Source organism: Toxotes jaculatrix, chromosome 3 (assembly GCF_017976425.1).
Source record: "Toxotes jaculatrix isolate fToxJac2 chromosome 3, fToxJac2.pri, whole genome shotgun sequence".
Lineage (NCBI taxonomy): Eukaryota > Metazoa > Chordata > Actinopteri > Toxotidae > Toxotes > Toxotes jaculatrix.
In genome coordinates, this window is record NC_054396.1 from 12,225,011 (window position 1) to 12,239,917 (window position 14,907).

At 43.5% G+C, this 14,907-nt stretch overlaps 1 protein-coding gene across 2 annotated transcripts; it reads left to right on the top strand.

Moving 5' to 3' along the window:
• Positions 1-836: 836 nt before the first annotated feature.
• per3 (period circadian clock 3) lies at positions 837-14,900 on the top strand. Of its 2 annotated transcripts, none has more exons than XM_041033244.1 (22): positions 837-978; positions 5,270-5,695; positions 6,196-6,356; positions 6,523-6,641; positions 6,953-7,151; positions 7,475-7,526; positions 7,913-8,061; positions 8,399-8,477; positions 8,583-8,689; positions 8,929-9,085; positions 9,322-9,430; positions 9,590-9,718; positions 9,815-9,923; positions 10,031-10,142; positions 10,260-10,399; positions 10,519-10,683; positions 10,821-11,072; positions 11,165-12,033; positions 12,231-12,423; positions 12,785-12,971; positions 13,302-13,452; positions 13,541-14,900. In XM_041033244.1, exons 2-22 carry the CDS (start codon positions 5,409-5,411, stop codon positions 13,661-13,663), a joined length of 3,849 nt encoding a protein of 1,282 aa, XP_040889178.1. In that variant the 5' UTR covers positions 837-978; positions 5,270-5,408; the 3' UTR covers positions 13,664-14,900. The 2 variants fall into 2 exon arrangements, with proteins under 2 accessions (XP_040889178.1, XP_040889179.1); XM_041033245.1 differs by having other exon boundaries at positions 7,478-7,526.
• Positions 14,901-14,907: the final 7 nt, after the last annotated feature.

The window sequence follows — 14,907 nt, forward strand, 5'->3', positions numbered from 1 at the left end:
AAAAGTTAGTAAAAGTTAGTAATCCAGCCTTGCCTGTACTGTTACCACATATGTCAAAGACATAACCGTGTCAAAAACAACTGTTTTCAAGTTAAAATTTAAGTGTCCTTGCCATACCAACTGTAAAAAAAAAAAAAAAGTTGATTAAAAGAGTTTTCCTCAAGACCATATTATAAAACCAACAAAACATCAAGCAAATTAGGATCAACTAATAGTGGTTAATAAAATGTCAGTAAATAGAGAAAAATTTCCATCACAATCTCTGAGTGTAAGCTGATATCCTCACTTTCCAAAGACATTTAGTAAACTATCACAGAAAGCCTCACCAGCAAATATTGACTTTTGAGAGGCTGGAGGCAGGGAGGTTTTGTTTTGGTTCTTGTTTAAAAAAAATATTAGGATGTTTAATCGATCATTATAATCGTTAATTAATCTTCTCCAATTAATGTCTTATAGGAAAAATACTGTGAAAAAAATGTCAGTAATTCTGGCAGTCAAATTTAAAATTTCTCCTTGAAGGCAACAACATGTGTGAGGTGCCTCAGCTGGACCTTGTAGCGGCTGCTCTGTTCATTCATTCAGCAGCGGGAGGGGGGGTGCAGGGCTGTTGTAGTGAGTCGGTGCCTGAGCGGGCTGCTCCGGGTTGTTGTCTCTCTGTTGTGTAACATGGAGATCCACGTGAACCGCCAGCAAGCCGCTGACGATCTGCGGCATAAAACACGCCCACCACCGGACTATCTGTCCAATCACACGAAAGATGCAAATTTCGCCTGTCCAATCACCGCGGAGTGGGCGGGGCCATGTGTGGCCGGCCTCACGTTGCACAAATGTGTCAAGCGCTCCGGAGTAGATTACGCTGTAGCTACGTGACTGGGAGATAATTAAAAAATATATATACTTCTGATATGGCCCGGCGGTCCGCTTGATATACTTTTATTTTTTGTATATTGAAGCCGAACCACACGTGTAGTCGACAAGGTAAATATTTCTCCAGAACAACTATAATTTGAGGTGTCGTTAGAGAGTTGGCTAACTAGCTAAGCTAGCTAACCACCTCGCCCACGGCACCAAACAGAGAGAACAGTGGATGTAAACAAATGATATGTAATCGTTGTCTTGTATTCTTTAGTGCTACTGTACTGTTGTATGTGTTGTATTGTTTTAGCTGGATGCTTTACATTTACAGACAGCAATGTGTGACTAGGATGTAAGCAGTGGTTAGTAGCGTGTGTTGCTACTATATTAGCTAAACGACATGTCTGCCATAAGTCAGGGGGACTGCGCATAGCGAGTAGCGCGGGGCTGGCAGTTGAGTTAGTGACAAACTGTAGCTAATGTTGCAGTTTACAGTCCATGAATAACATGTACAGTTATCATATTTACTGTTACGGTAGGCAGCAAGTTATCAGTTTTCAGTACATGGTAATATTTGAAACGCCAGCTCGTAAAAAACACTTCTGGCCTTACAGTCTTGCCAGTGCCACGATTTAATAATTGCTTCATTTACACTTATATATTACTGTGTCACAATATTTCATTTGCAGTTGGTCAGATGTGTGGCTGTTTACATAATAATGCCAGTACTCAGTGGTGAATGGCGGTTGTGCATTAGTCTTCGGTGTATTAGCGGTCTTTCCCTTAAGCTTTAGCGTGTAGTGGTTACTGAGGTTATTGAGGTTACTGGGTTCATATGGGGAGGGGGTAGTGAACCGTCAAATGAGTGTCAGGTTTGTTTTGAGTGAGAACTGGTTGTGGTCTGCTGTTGAAGTCTGAAAAGCTTTTCTTGTTGTAGTGGGTGAACGCAGATAAAACAGCTATCCGTGATTTTTAATGTCCTCTCTCACATCCGTTTTGTTTGTGTATGTTTGTTTAATTTGTGGTTATAATCTTGGATTTTAAAGTGACCTATAAATATGTTTATCCACAAGCTCACTATACTACCTCAGCCCCATAAATATTTAACTCGTCAGAAGTCAGCCTTTTAAATAATTGTTAACCTAAAGGTGTATATTTCCCACACTTACATGTTGCCAGTGGGTAAATGTCATTATATAATATCATGATAGTGCCAAATGCTTGTGGATCTGCCAGGATCTTACTTCCATATCTGCAGGAATTTTGTGTGTGCTGGTGATTTCATTCCACCAGGCAGATCAAATCATGAGACTGGAGTGTGTCCGAAAGACTCTTTGAGATGACAAGACCATTTCCTTAAGTGCTTTTCATCTAAGTTGTTGCATCCATCTATGATTTAAGCTGACAGTATCAAAGAGGAAATGCACAGTGAACTTACTCAGGCTGTTGGTCTTTTGCCAGTCATGTATATTGTGTGAAAAACACCTTCCTTAAGTGTTGCCTCCCTCAGAAGCCTATTTGCAAAAACAGGAGATATTGCCATAGAAATGTGATAGGCCCCAGTTTCGAAAAGATAGGTAGGCCATTAACTGTACTAGGGGTTGTGGAAATTCTTATTTGGCCTGTGGTGCCTTATTTTTCCACAAGCCAAGTAGGGCTGGGCAAAAATGTAACATTATCATGCATCATTTTCATTTATTGACTTTCAGAACAGTTATATTCTGGTGATATGATCCTATGAAATTATAATCACACAGTTCTGTTGTCCAAATTCTGCGCAACCTGTAAATAAGTAGAATCAGAGGAAGAAGTTTTAGTTTTATTCACATGAAGGGTTTGGCCTGTGGAAGTGGAAGCGTTTATATTACTATTAAACAGTTTCTTTAATATATTTGTATTGTTGCATAGATTTTTGAGATTGTGATCACATCAGTATTAGAAAGTATCCACATTAACATTATTTTTGGCCAGCTCCAAAGCCTAATAAAGCCAAGCTGGCCACATTTATCACCTCAAAAAAGTCAAAGTTTTACTTTTACAGGCAGTATAAAGCACAGTCCCGCCCTGTTCAAAGTTTTCCTTCTTATTTTTGTTTAAGTCCCCATTTAGTAATTTTATTGTTGATTTGAGCAGATAATTAACATCTGCAAATACATATATTATTTATAGAAGTTAAAAAAGTGAATTTTGTGTTGCTCAACTTTTCATAACTATAAATGCTGTCTTGTTTTACTCCTGTGTATACAAATACATCTGTGTGACCCTGACACGCCGGCATATGCTACGCCTAAACAGACGGAGGAGTTTAAGAAATCTGTGAAGAGCAGAAAAAACAAAGACAAAAACAGAACCATGACAAAGGGAAAAGAGATGGCACGTTTTCAGAAAATGATTGTGTCTGGATCCACGCTAACCAATACTCAAAAGCAGACAAATCTTTTTCAGCTAAATTTACACCACGCTGGATAAGTCCATTGTATTTCCTGGAAAATCGTTCCTCTAAACTACATACTGTGAGACACCGCAGAAGACCTTTGTATTGTCAGTGTAGCAGTGTGTATCTTGCTCAAGGACACTTTGACATGCAGACTGGTGGAGCAGGGGGATTGAACCACAACCTTCTGATTAGTGTACGACCTGCTCTGCCTCCTGAGGCACGACTGCATCCTTTGTTAAGGGTTGAATAAATTTCTTAAAGAGATAAAAACACCCAGACAAACTGACTTGAGACAAAATCTCAAATGCCAGGAGAGTGCTGGCACCCCAAATAAGCAAAATTAAATTACACAAAGTCAAACCGTCATGGTCTGTCTCCCTCTGTCTCTGTGTCCCTCTTGTCAGGATCTTGTCTCAATGCCACAGGCGTGTGGTGGTAGCAGCAGTATGTGTTTGTTTACTGCTGCTATTAAAATTACTGAATAAAAGGCTGGCAAGAGGCAGTTGATTTGAGAGACCAAATTCTTTACCTCAGTTTCCTTTAGTTTGGTTTCTGAAAAATAAATCATAAAAGCAACAACGTTGAAATATGATTGCTGGGTCTGAACTGAAGCCCATTCAGGAGAAGAGGAGGGAAGACGCGTCATAGTAAATGTCTATAATTCACAGGGGATTTGAGCTGCAGCCGACTTGGAAGAAAGACAAGGAAAGTTTCTCTGCAGGCATCAGCTATTATGCAACCAGAGTGCCATGTAATTTTTGTGTTATTGGCGGTGTGTAATGATTGACATTTGGCAGGGTTGTACCTGGTCTTGGCAGTTTTGATGGATGAAATGTGTAAATCGTAGATGATGTGGAGTGAGTCAGGAGGCAGTGAGTCAGTCTGATGGTCAGACAGTCCAGTAGTATTAGATAACAAGGCAGATTGTGTTTGTTCAGAAATTGAAAATGTTGTATTGCACAGAACATTTCATTTGTATACATGTGGTTACATTTGGGGTAATGCACCTTTTTTTTCTTGTTTTGTTTTGCCTTTTCATGTATGTTGAGCTTTTGCCACATATTTGATACAAGTCTTTATTTATTCATTTATTTATGTATTGATTGATTGTGTTTCCCTGCCTCAGTAGACATTTCTCATGGCAGATATGTTGTAGCAGGAAAAGCACAAGTGTAAGGAATTACACTAATGATGGTTGTGTTTCATGAAGTGCCCCAGTAAAAGCCACGCCTGGAACCTGCACAACCAAACTGAATGCAGAAATCGTTAAAGTTATTAATTACACCTGTGGTTCTCGTGATGTGACATGATAATTCAGCATGGTAGTTGTTTCCAAGTTTCATAGTAAATATAACTTCTTTGGAAAGGCATTTTGCTGTCTCTTCTTTGACACTCAACTAGCTCAACTAGCAGTCACATTCTTAATTCTCAGTGTGATCGATGTCCGACAGCGCATTTGTTCGATGAAAGGTGAATTCTTATAATAGTAACTGCTAGAACAAGGTACCATAAAGAGTAGGACATTTGCACCTATTAGTGCAAATTTAAATGCGTCATTAAATGTGGACATTAATTTCATTACACTTTTGAAGACATAGTAAATAACACTTTACTGTCTCATAGCACAAGAATGTGTCTGCAGGGGTTTGCACAGGTTGCTTAGCAGGTATGGTGACTTGATATTTCCTCCTTAGGCTCTGGGGTTTCTAGTTTCTATTTGCACAAACCCGCACTCTGGCTACCACTGTTTTGAACAAACCACCAGCCGAACATTTTCAACTAGGAAAAGACTGAGGACAGTGCCGTTACCATATGATTTGTGTCATAACACATTTCATATTCACAAGCCCTGAGGCACCAGTGGCCTTATCTCTCAGCTAACCTTCGCTGGTTGGTCACCACCAGCTGCCAGTTCTTCCATGCTGTAAATGAAATCCTGCAAACTCTGTTCTGATCTTGCTTCTTGCTGTCTTGCAGCTCTGAAGGAAGATCCTTAAAGCCGCCATTCAGCCCTGATTGAATGAACACTAATTTATCATCACCACATGGAACCCATTCCCTCTGTTGAACATATGAAGACCCTTACTGACCACTGTAATTGGACAAATTACTATTGATGAGTGTCCAAAGTGCGGAGATGCCTGGTAGTGACAGCACTCCAGATGGGGAGGAGCCTGCATTACCGTCAACCACAGGAGAAGGTGGAGGGGAGGAGAGGGTGACGTCAAGGCAGCAGGACGAAGGGGCGCAGTCCGAGGGCCTCAGGGGAGAGGAGAGCGGAGCTTCAGGTGGAGAAGTGGGGCAGGAAGATGAGGAGATGACTAGCACTTCACATGACCTCTCTTCCTCGGCCAATCACAGCCCTGGGAGTGCCACTGGATCCACCTCAGTTTCAACCAAGAGGTATTTGCCTGATTGTGTTTATTATTTCTCTTTGTTTTCTTTTCCACATGACTTGACAATAAGCAACGAAATGGCCAGAGCTACAAATACAATTCTTCACAATCCTTCATCTTTCATCCACTGATGTTCACGAATGTGGTGCTTTTCTCCCAATCGTGTTACCGTGTGTGTTACCATACCATTCACTGATTATATAATGATGATAAAAATACTATCCATAAAATAAAGTGGTCTGAAAGATCACTGTAAAATCCATTTTATGTGAGTAACAAGTCATCGTAAGTTGTTTTTCATAGCACACTGGCATGTGGTAAGACCATCCAGCCTAAAAACTGCTATCTAGAAGTATAAATTATATACCATTGGTGTTAAATAAAAACCATCAGAAACCCCTTTGTATTTAATGAGCTGTAAATATAGTAAATATAATATGTTGTCATGTATATGTGTATGTGACCTGAATATGGATTGTTATTGATATGGTGTCTCTGACTATGTAGCAGTGAGCATGCAGGTGGTGACAGAGGGCAGGCCCACAGAGAAGTGATGATAACGGTGGCTGAGATGAAGAAGAGGCTTCCCTCAGACAAACGCAGCCGCAGCAAAGCCAGCACTGTGGAGGCCTTACATTACGCACTCAACTGTGTCAAACAAGTGCAAGGTAACCGGGCTCAACACACAACTGAAAACATTTGTATTCTCAGAAACCGTTTTGTTTTTTCTTTGATATCCGAGTAGGGTTGGAACCAAAAATCCAATCCAAAAAGCCTGGTTTCAGACATTGCTGTTTTACCGTGGGCTGTGTGTGTTTGTGTTGTCCTCTGTAGCCAACAGTGAGTACTACAAACTGCTGATGAGAAATGGCCAGGATGAGAGGAGAGACGCCACTGTTTGCACCCTGGAAGAGCTGGAAAGAGTCACCTCTGAACACACCCTTAAAAACACGGTACGCACCCACGCAGCACACAAGAACTGATGCTACTTCACTTTCCTGCCCTTATTGTGGTACATAAATACCAGTGAAAACACACACCCGAGTCACAGCAAGACATTAAGCTTTGTCTATATCATATTTTCATTTTAAAATACACACTTATATAGATGCATGCACATGTACGTTTATTTTTGCCTCACGCCTGAGCGTGTGTGTGAGTGTATGTGTGTTTACTGCTTTTGTGTATGTCTGTGACTTGGCTCGCTTGTGTGCATGTGTCTTTCTATGTGTGCGTGCATACGTCTCTCTGTGTCTGCGTGTAGGACTCCTTCGTGGTGGTTTTCTCCCTGTCGAGTGGCCGCGTGCTGTACGCTTCGGAGCAGGCTCCCAGCATCCTGTGCTGCAAGAGGAAGTTCTTGGAGTCGGCCAAGTTCGTGGAGCTGCTCTTCCACCAAGATGTTAACGTCTTCTACGCGCACACGGCTCAGCCGCACCTCCCACCCTGGAGCAACTCGCACACAGGTGTGTTTGCATCACATTTTATGAATCTTATCCTTATTTTTCAGGTTAAAGCCAAGAACTAACTTTCAAATTCAGATTTTTAAATATAGGTTTAAGCTTTGTTATAATTTAAATTTAGTTTCATTCCAGCTGTTTTGACTTCAATTTTATTTTTGTTTGCTTTACAAATACTTTTCTGTATAATTTAGTGAATTCATTTAATATTTATATATTCAACTTTACAATAGTGATTTTTAGTTTTGGTCTTAGTTTTATATGAGTCTGTTCCTTTGTGTATTTTAACAGGCAAATAACACACTTTTCTCTGTTATTTCTCTCTACAGCAGGAGTTCTGTTTGACTGTGCCCAGGTCAAGTCGTTCTTCTGCAGAATTAGGTCAGTATCTTAATTCCATTAGGTGCTCCTGTGATAGACCTCCTGTAAATCAGTGATTTCACAATAACAGATTTATTCTTAGATGTACAGAACATATGAATTCCACACATTCTTGCAGATCAGTATCAGAAATGGTCTGCATTTAATTAATAATCTCTACCTATGAATATCATCACCATGGGGCTTTGTCAGAGTCAGTGTATATTACTGTAGTGTAAACAGATCACTGTTTTAGATTAGACGCGTACTGAAATAGATATGACTGTTTGTTCACTGTGTTTCCTGTAAAGCTTCTACTAATAATTGTATTTAGTTTTAAAAAAAGTTAAAAGGCTTATTTTGACCTGTGATCACAGAGGAAATTGAAATACCAGCATATATTTTAGGGGCGGGAAAGATCGTGAGGGTGAGATGCGTTACAACCCGTTCCGGATCATACCTTACCTGCTGAAGGTCCAGGGAACAGAAAGCAGTGGGGAGGAGGAGGAGCCGTGCTGCCTGGCATTGGCTGAACGCATCATCTCTGGATATGAAGGTACAGTTGTTACCACCATAAACTGCACACAACACAAAACAGCCTTGCTAATTGAATAGTGAGCAACAAGTGATTTACTTTTTATGTATTTGTGTGCACTACTGCAAGGACATGTATTTTAAAACTCTTTTTCAATAGAAGATATCTATTCAAGTTTATTCTTACTCATGTCCATCCCCGAGATGTTTCTAACAAATAAATATTAGTACCTGATTCACTACCTCTGCTTGCTCGTGCTATGCACTCCTCAGTGTGCTGAGGTATATGTAGAAGGCGTATGTACTTCCCCACTGTGCCACTGACATAGTCCTGATGTTTCAATTATTCATTCGTGCAGCACCTCGGATCCCCATGGACAAGCGCATCTTCACCACTACACACTCCCCCGGCTGTGTGTTTCTGGAAGTGGATGACAGGTCAATACAAACACACACACACACAAACATATGAACGAGCGGTTTACGTTGAACCTTTTTATGGCAGTGTGTTGATGAAGTTAATTTAACGGTTGTTATCCACAGGGCTGTGCCGTTGCTAGGATACCTTCCCCAGGATCTGATTGGCACCTCGATGCTGACTTGCATTCACCCAGAGGACCGGCCCCTCATGCTGTCTTTGCACCGGAAAGGTACGTTTTCAAGGAAGGTGGGGGCCAAAAAATGTTTTTGGATTAGGACATTTCTAACTTTGCAAATAGACGACTAACAATGAATTGATTTGTAAAAATAAATAAATGAATAAATAATGAGTACATTAACCAGTAACACAAGTTATTAGTTGCACTTAGAGCTGTTCATAGTGACTGACAGTCTGCTGCATCTTCATCCTTCTCTTATTTCTCACTTGAACTCTTGATGCCATGTGTAGTGTTGAAGTACGCGGGCCAGCCTCCATTTGAGCACTCTCCGGTGCGTCTGCGCTGTCAGAATGGAGACTACATCACCTTGGACACCAGCTGGTCCAGTTTCATCAACCCATGGAGCCGCAAGGTGGCCTTCATCATCGGACGGCACAAAGTCAGGACGTAAGGAGCAACAGCACACACACAACAAAGGAGATAGTTTAAGTGTTTTATTCACCAGTTAAGTCTCAGTGCCTTCTGTGTGCTGAAGTGGAGGGTTGGGTATTTGCTTGCTCTTTTCTATAACCCACCTGTTTCAATGGAAAGTGCTGTAGCAGCATTGTTATTAAGAAACTTATTTAATTAAATGACATCCCAGTGAAGCTGACATTGCTGTGCTTTCGTCTTTTCGTTTGTAGGAGTCCGCTGAATGAGGATGTGTTTGCTGCTCAGACTAAGGAGGATTTTCCGGTCATTCATGAGGAAATAAAAGATCTGCAAGCAAAGATCTATAAACTTTTCCTGCAGGTGATTATTTCTTTGCTGAAACAGATAACAAAAGCTTATGCCTCCCATTCAGATGTGAGTTCTTAGAGTGATCTTTTCTGTGATGTTTTTTTTTTTTTTTCTTTGTGTGTCTGTGTGTATATATGAGTTTCCTCACTTCTTTGTGTCTCTGCTCCGCAGCCGGTCCACAACAATGGTTCCAGTGGTTACGGCAGTTTGGGGAGTAACGGCTCTCATGAGCACTACATCAGCGTGGCTTCTTCAAGTGACAGCAACGGTAACCTGTGGGAGGACTCCCACCGGGAACCGGTGAGACATCAACTTGTCAGGAAGCCAATGGTAGCGAATTTGCTCTTGCCAAGGTGAATCACACTGATGTGACACACTGTGTGTTTATTTTTGCAGATGACTTTGCAGCAGATCTGTGCTGATGTGAACAGAGTGAAGAGTTGGGGCCAGCAGGCTTATCTGGATTCCAGCCACAAAATTGCTGTTCTTGGCAAACCTACTACAAGTAATACAGTCCCCCACACACTAAATATAAAACAATAATATTATACTGTATACTTTATAATGTGGAAATATTTTAATATTGGCTAAAATGTCCCTTTATTCCTCCAGCACGTCTGCCTCCCGCAGTCTCAAACCCTGAGGTCCGAGATCGCGAAGAAAGCAGGAAGCAAACACACATTCCCTCCTATCAGCAAATCAACTGTGTGGACAACATCATCAGGTGAGTGGTGATTGCATCGCTGTGCCACTCTCACATTTTTTCAGTTTACTGCGTGATAAAGCACCTAATTCCTTTCATGCCAGTAATTCTGTGTGCGTGTGTTTTTGTGCGTTGCAGATATTTGGAGAGCTGTACAGGTCCAGCCCTTAAGCGTAAAAGTGAGTCTCATTCCCATGCCACCTCTTCCTCCTCATCCTCTACCTCAGAAGACGACAAGCCAGCTGGAGCCACTGACACGGCTCAGGCTAGCTCAGATGGTATAAACACACAAACACACACAGCACACCACTTGGTCCTATCATTTTGGTAAAATTCTTCAACATTTCTTTCAAGAGTAACATTAACTGATCCTCATCTTGTTTTCTCCTCTGTCCAGTGGTGGTGTTGGACAGTGAGGTGTCAGTGGGCCCCACAGCTGCAGCTGTGGTGGGAGCGCCTCTGACGGACATCACAATGTCCACCAAGGCCATGAGCGTCGTCTCGGTTACCAGCCAGTGTTCATACAGCAGCACCATCGTACATGTGCCGCAGCCTGAGTCAGGTACATAAACACACCCTTACGTATGTTAACAAAATGCTAACCAAATGAATATGGCGGTTAAATCTTCGAAGCTTTAGCTTTGTATCGCTCTTTTAGGAATTTGCTGAACGTGTTTTTTCCTTGATGTTCTCCCACAGAGGCCACGGCACTGGAGGATGCACCCATGGGCAGCGAGCCTGCTGATGCTGCTCCCACCCCTGTCCGTCCAGCCCCGAGCCCTGCCACAGAGGAGCGGCGGTTTGTAGGTCTCACCAAGGAGGTGCTGTCAGCTCACACCCAGAAGGAGGAGCAAGAGTATGTGGATCGCTTCCGGCATCGCATTCTCCAGAGCCCCTACAGCTCTTACCTGCAGCTTGACAACAGCTCAATGGCTCACTCACACCACCCAGGCATGTATTTATTTGTTGAAATAAATAGTCATTTTATTTTATTTTGTTTTTTTTAAGAAAACTAAACAAGAGTTGTGACCATCTCACCATAGGTGATTACCTACGTCCATTGAGCGCTGGTGGTTGGAACCGCTCTCGGAGAGGAAAGCCCAGACACAAGCGTTCCAAACCGCAGGGTTCCTCAGACAGCTACGCCTCTCCATCTGGCCCCCCTCGGCGTGTCCCTGACTCTTCCTGGCCCTCCTCAGAGTCCTCCCAGCCCCAGATGGGGACACCCTACAGCCAAGCATCCCCACTCCAGGCGCCATTTTTCCCTTTGATGGCGACTCAGCCTGGCCCAGAGCAACAGCCCAGACCACAACAGTTGCCTGGAGCAACTCCTGTAGTCCTGCAACCTGCAGACCAAACCCAGCTCAGCTACAACTTCAACATCATGCAGCCTGCTCAGAGCCTGCAAGGCATGCAACCAGTCCAGATGGAGCCCATTCAGAATGTGCAGAATATCCAGAACTTTCACAGCATGCAGCCCATGGCTCCAGCGCAGAGCATCAATCCTTACGTGACTCCGGTCATGGCTGTCATCCTGCCCAACTACCCAACTTTCACTGCAGGTTACCCGTCCATTTACCCGCCGTCCGCTCCTTCCATGCTGCCTCAGACACCCATCACTTTGGCAGGCTTCGCCCCTGGCAGCGCTCCCTTCCCCCAGCCTCAATTCCAAGCCCAGCCTGCCCCCCATACTCTGACCTCCCCGGGCCCTCTGCTTTACTCACCCAGAGCCAGCTCCTCTGTTGGAGAGGAAGAGGAGGCAGCTGGGCCCCGGGCTTTATTCTCCAGCTCTCGCTCGAGTTCTCCACTGCAGCTCAACCTGCTGCAGGAGGAGCTGCCCAAGCCGAGTGAAGGGCAGAGCAGCACCGGGCACAACCACGCCGAGAGCCTCCACGAAAAACATGCCAATGAGGTGCGTCTGCTGTTGTCTGTCGACCTTCACATTCAGTATGCCTACTGTCTTAAATCTTTGCTCTTGAAGTTTTCAAGAAGTACATGTCCTAGTTAGTGTGTTGACAAATGGATTTTCATACATATCCAGTCCAGTGTATGTAGATCTCCAGTTAAATCCTTGTTTGGTTCTGACTCTTAAACCTGCTCCTTGCTCAGGGTGACGCCCCCAGTGAGTCTGGGAACCATGATGCTCAGTCTACATCCAGTGAGCTGCTTGACCTGCTGCTGCAGGAGGATGCCAGGTCAGGAACCGGCTCCAACGCCTCAGGGTCTGGATCAGGGGAGTCTGGAGGTTCACTAGGATCTGGATCTGGATCTGGCTCCAATGGAACCTCCACCTCTCACACTGGTAAGAAGGAAACAAACAAACAAACAAACAAACAAACAAACAAACAAACAAACAAACAAACAAACAAACAAACAAACAAACAAACAGCAAACAAACTTTTTCAGCTGAGTGAAATGAGCAACAAATAAATGTGTGAACCAGCGCGGCTCTTATGTCCATGTTATTACTTATTTTTTGCATCCACCCTTTGTTTAGATTAGAAACTATATGAAAGCACTAGTTGCCATGTAAATAATATTGTTGCTTTATCATTACTCTGCCACAACTATAAAGTGCTTCTTAGTTGAAGCCATTCAATACTTTTTTTTTTTAAATATTGCAGTCAAGGAAAGTGACTGACAGATCTCTTGATGCGTTACAGGCAGCAGCAACAGCAGCAAATACTTTGCCAGCAATGATTCATCAGACACATCACGTAAAGCCCGCAAGAGCCAGGAGGCGCCAGCAGAGCACCAGCACAGCTTCGACACTCGGGTGGAGAATTCGCTGTGGAGCATGATCCAGCACACACCGGAGCGAGTCATGATGACGTACCAGATCCACACCAGGTACACGCACCAGCACTACTCTCGCTGTTTACATTTCACTCTTAATAAAGGAAAGGACAAAATCAGTTTTGTATCGAAGACTGGCTTTTTCGGTTTGCCGTGAGTGTCATGACATGCTGTGACACCGTATGACTCTGCCTCTCTGATGGTCCTGATCTTAACATTAACATCCTAACTCTCTCAAACCTGATTTAACATGGCAGACTGTTTGTCTTCATTTGTTGTCCAGCGATTGTAGCTTATATGTGTTTGTTTTTTTTACTGTGTCTATATCACTCCCACATTTTTGAATTCTTCTCTGTCCTATATCTTGTCTTATTTGACCTACAGGGACCAGAATGAGGTGTTGGCAGAGGACAGAGAGAAGCTTCGGGTGCTTCAGCCCCTCCAGCCGTGGTTTAGCCAGGAGCAGAGAGAGGAGCTGGCCGAGGTCCACCCCTGGATCCAGCAGCATACTATCCCACAGGAGATAGATACACAGGTGGGGATCTTCACACACTCACCACAAACAAATCATCCTTCGTTTTGACCACCAGCGACCACTTTTACCTCATCTTTGTGTTTCTCAGGGTTGCGTGAGCTGCAGCTCAGGAGCAGGGGTTGCCCACTCCCCTCACCCACCAGCCCCAGACAGCTCCTCCCCTCTGGAGAGCCCTCAGCAGGACTCCATCGGACCCGTGGTGGACACTTGAGAGATCTGGAACCCAGAACAGTCACCACTCAGTTCACAGTGAAAACCAGCCCTGTCAGAGACCCACCCAGAAAGTCCCACTATACATCTCTTCTGACCAGTCCGGAGGAGTGGGTCCCTGTATTTTAGCTTGAAGTTTAACTTGTTTTGTAAAGGTATCAGAGGACGGACCAGGCCCTGAGGAAAGAGGAGCCGAGAGAGAGGGAGGTGGTATTTTCAGTGGCATTTTCTGTGACTGCCTTTATCGGACCATGAATATTTTACCTCTCCTTTTTTTGTGTTGATAGAGCCCTTGTTGGGGTTTAGTTTGTATTCAAGACTGACCAGATCCTTTGGCACCATGAGCCACATGATGTTCAGTATAGGAAGAGGGTCCCATGGTTGCTGAACATGAGCACTGTGTATTCACAGCCAGTCTCTCGGATGGGTGTGACTGGGTGACAAGACGAGGACAGCGCTGGCCCAGGTCGAGTATCAGAACACACACCAGACTCTTGTCCAGTGACATGGAGTGCAGGTTGTACAGTATGTGCGTACCACATCAGCTCTTTCAGTGACATCATAACTTACCATGGATGACACATGGTAGATGTTTGTGTTTTTTTTCCTGACGGACACTAAGACAAAGACACATTTGCTGCTCTCTGTTTATAATGTTCAGACTCGAATCTTCTAAGTTAATTATTATCGGAGTGTATTCTCTTGTTCCGTAGACTGATCTCCTCGTGTTCAGAGCACCAGTTTTTATGTTACTCTGACTCACACACAACAGCAGACATGTTGATCAGTTCCAATTGAACTGAAACTTAAATCCACCCCATTATTTTAAACGTCTTGTAGCGAGTCCTTTCTCCACCCAGTATCCTGCCTGGTCTCCACCCTACAGAACCTGTAGCTTACCTCTAATTGTAAAAAGACAGCGTGGCCCCAAATGTTCTCTGATCCTGAGTGAGTGAGTGAGTGAGTGAGTGAGTGAGTGAGTGAGTGAGTGAGTGTGTGTGTGTGCGCGCATGCGCACTGACCGATTGTGAGCAGCTTCCTTCGACACAGTTGCCCCAACAGTGCAGGACAGACCAGGGTTTTCTACCATTTTTAGATCAAAAGTATATTACAATACCATGTATTTTATAGAAAATGTACACAAAACAAACTTCACAAAATGTGTAAAAAGCCATTTGTCTTGATTTCAGGGACTATTTGTTTGTGACACAAAGGAATGAATAAATGAACTATGACCTTACATGT

Bases quoted from the DNA above. Each gene is read 5' to 3' on its own strand.
- per3 (XM_041033244.1), top strand. From the start codon at position 5,409: ATGAGTGTCCAAAGTGCGGAGATGCCTGGTAGTGACAGCACTCCAGAT. The intron at 9,086-9,321 runs GTAAGGAGCAAC...TTTCGTTTGTAG, and splicing joins GGACGGCACAAAGTCAGGAC to GAGTCCGCTGAATGAGGATG. The intron at 13,453-13,540 runs GTGGGGATCTTC...TGTGTTTCTCAG, and splicing joins CACAGGAGATAGATACACAG to GGTTGCGTGAGCTGCAGCTC.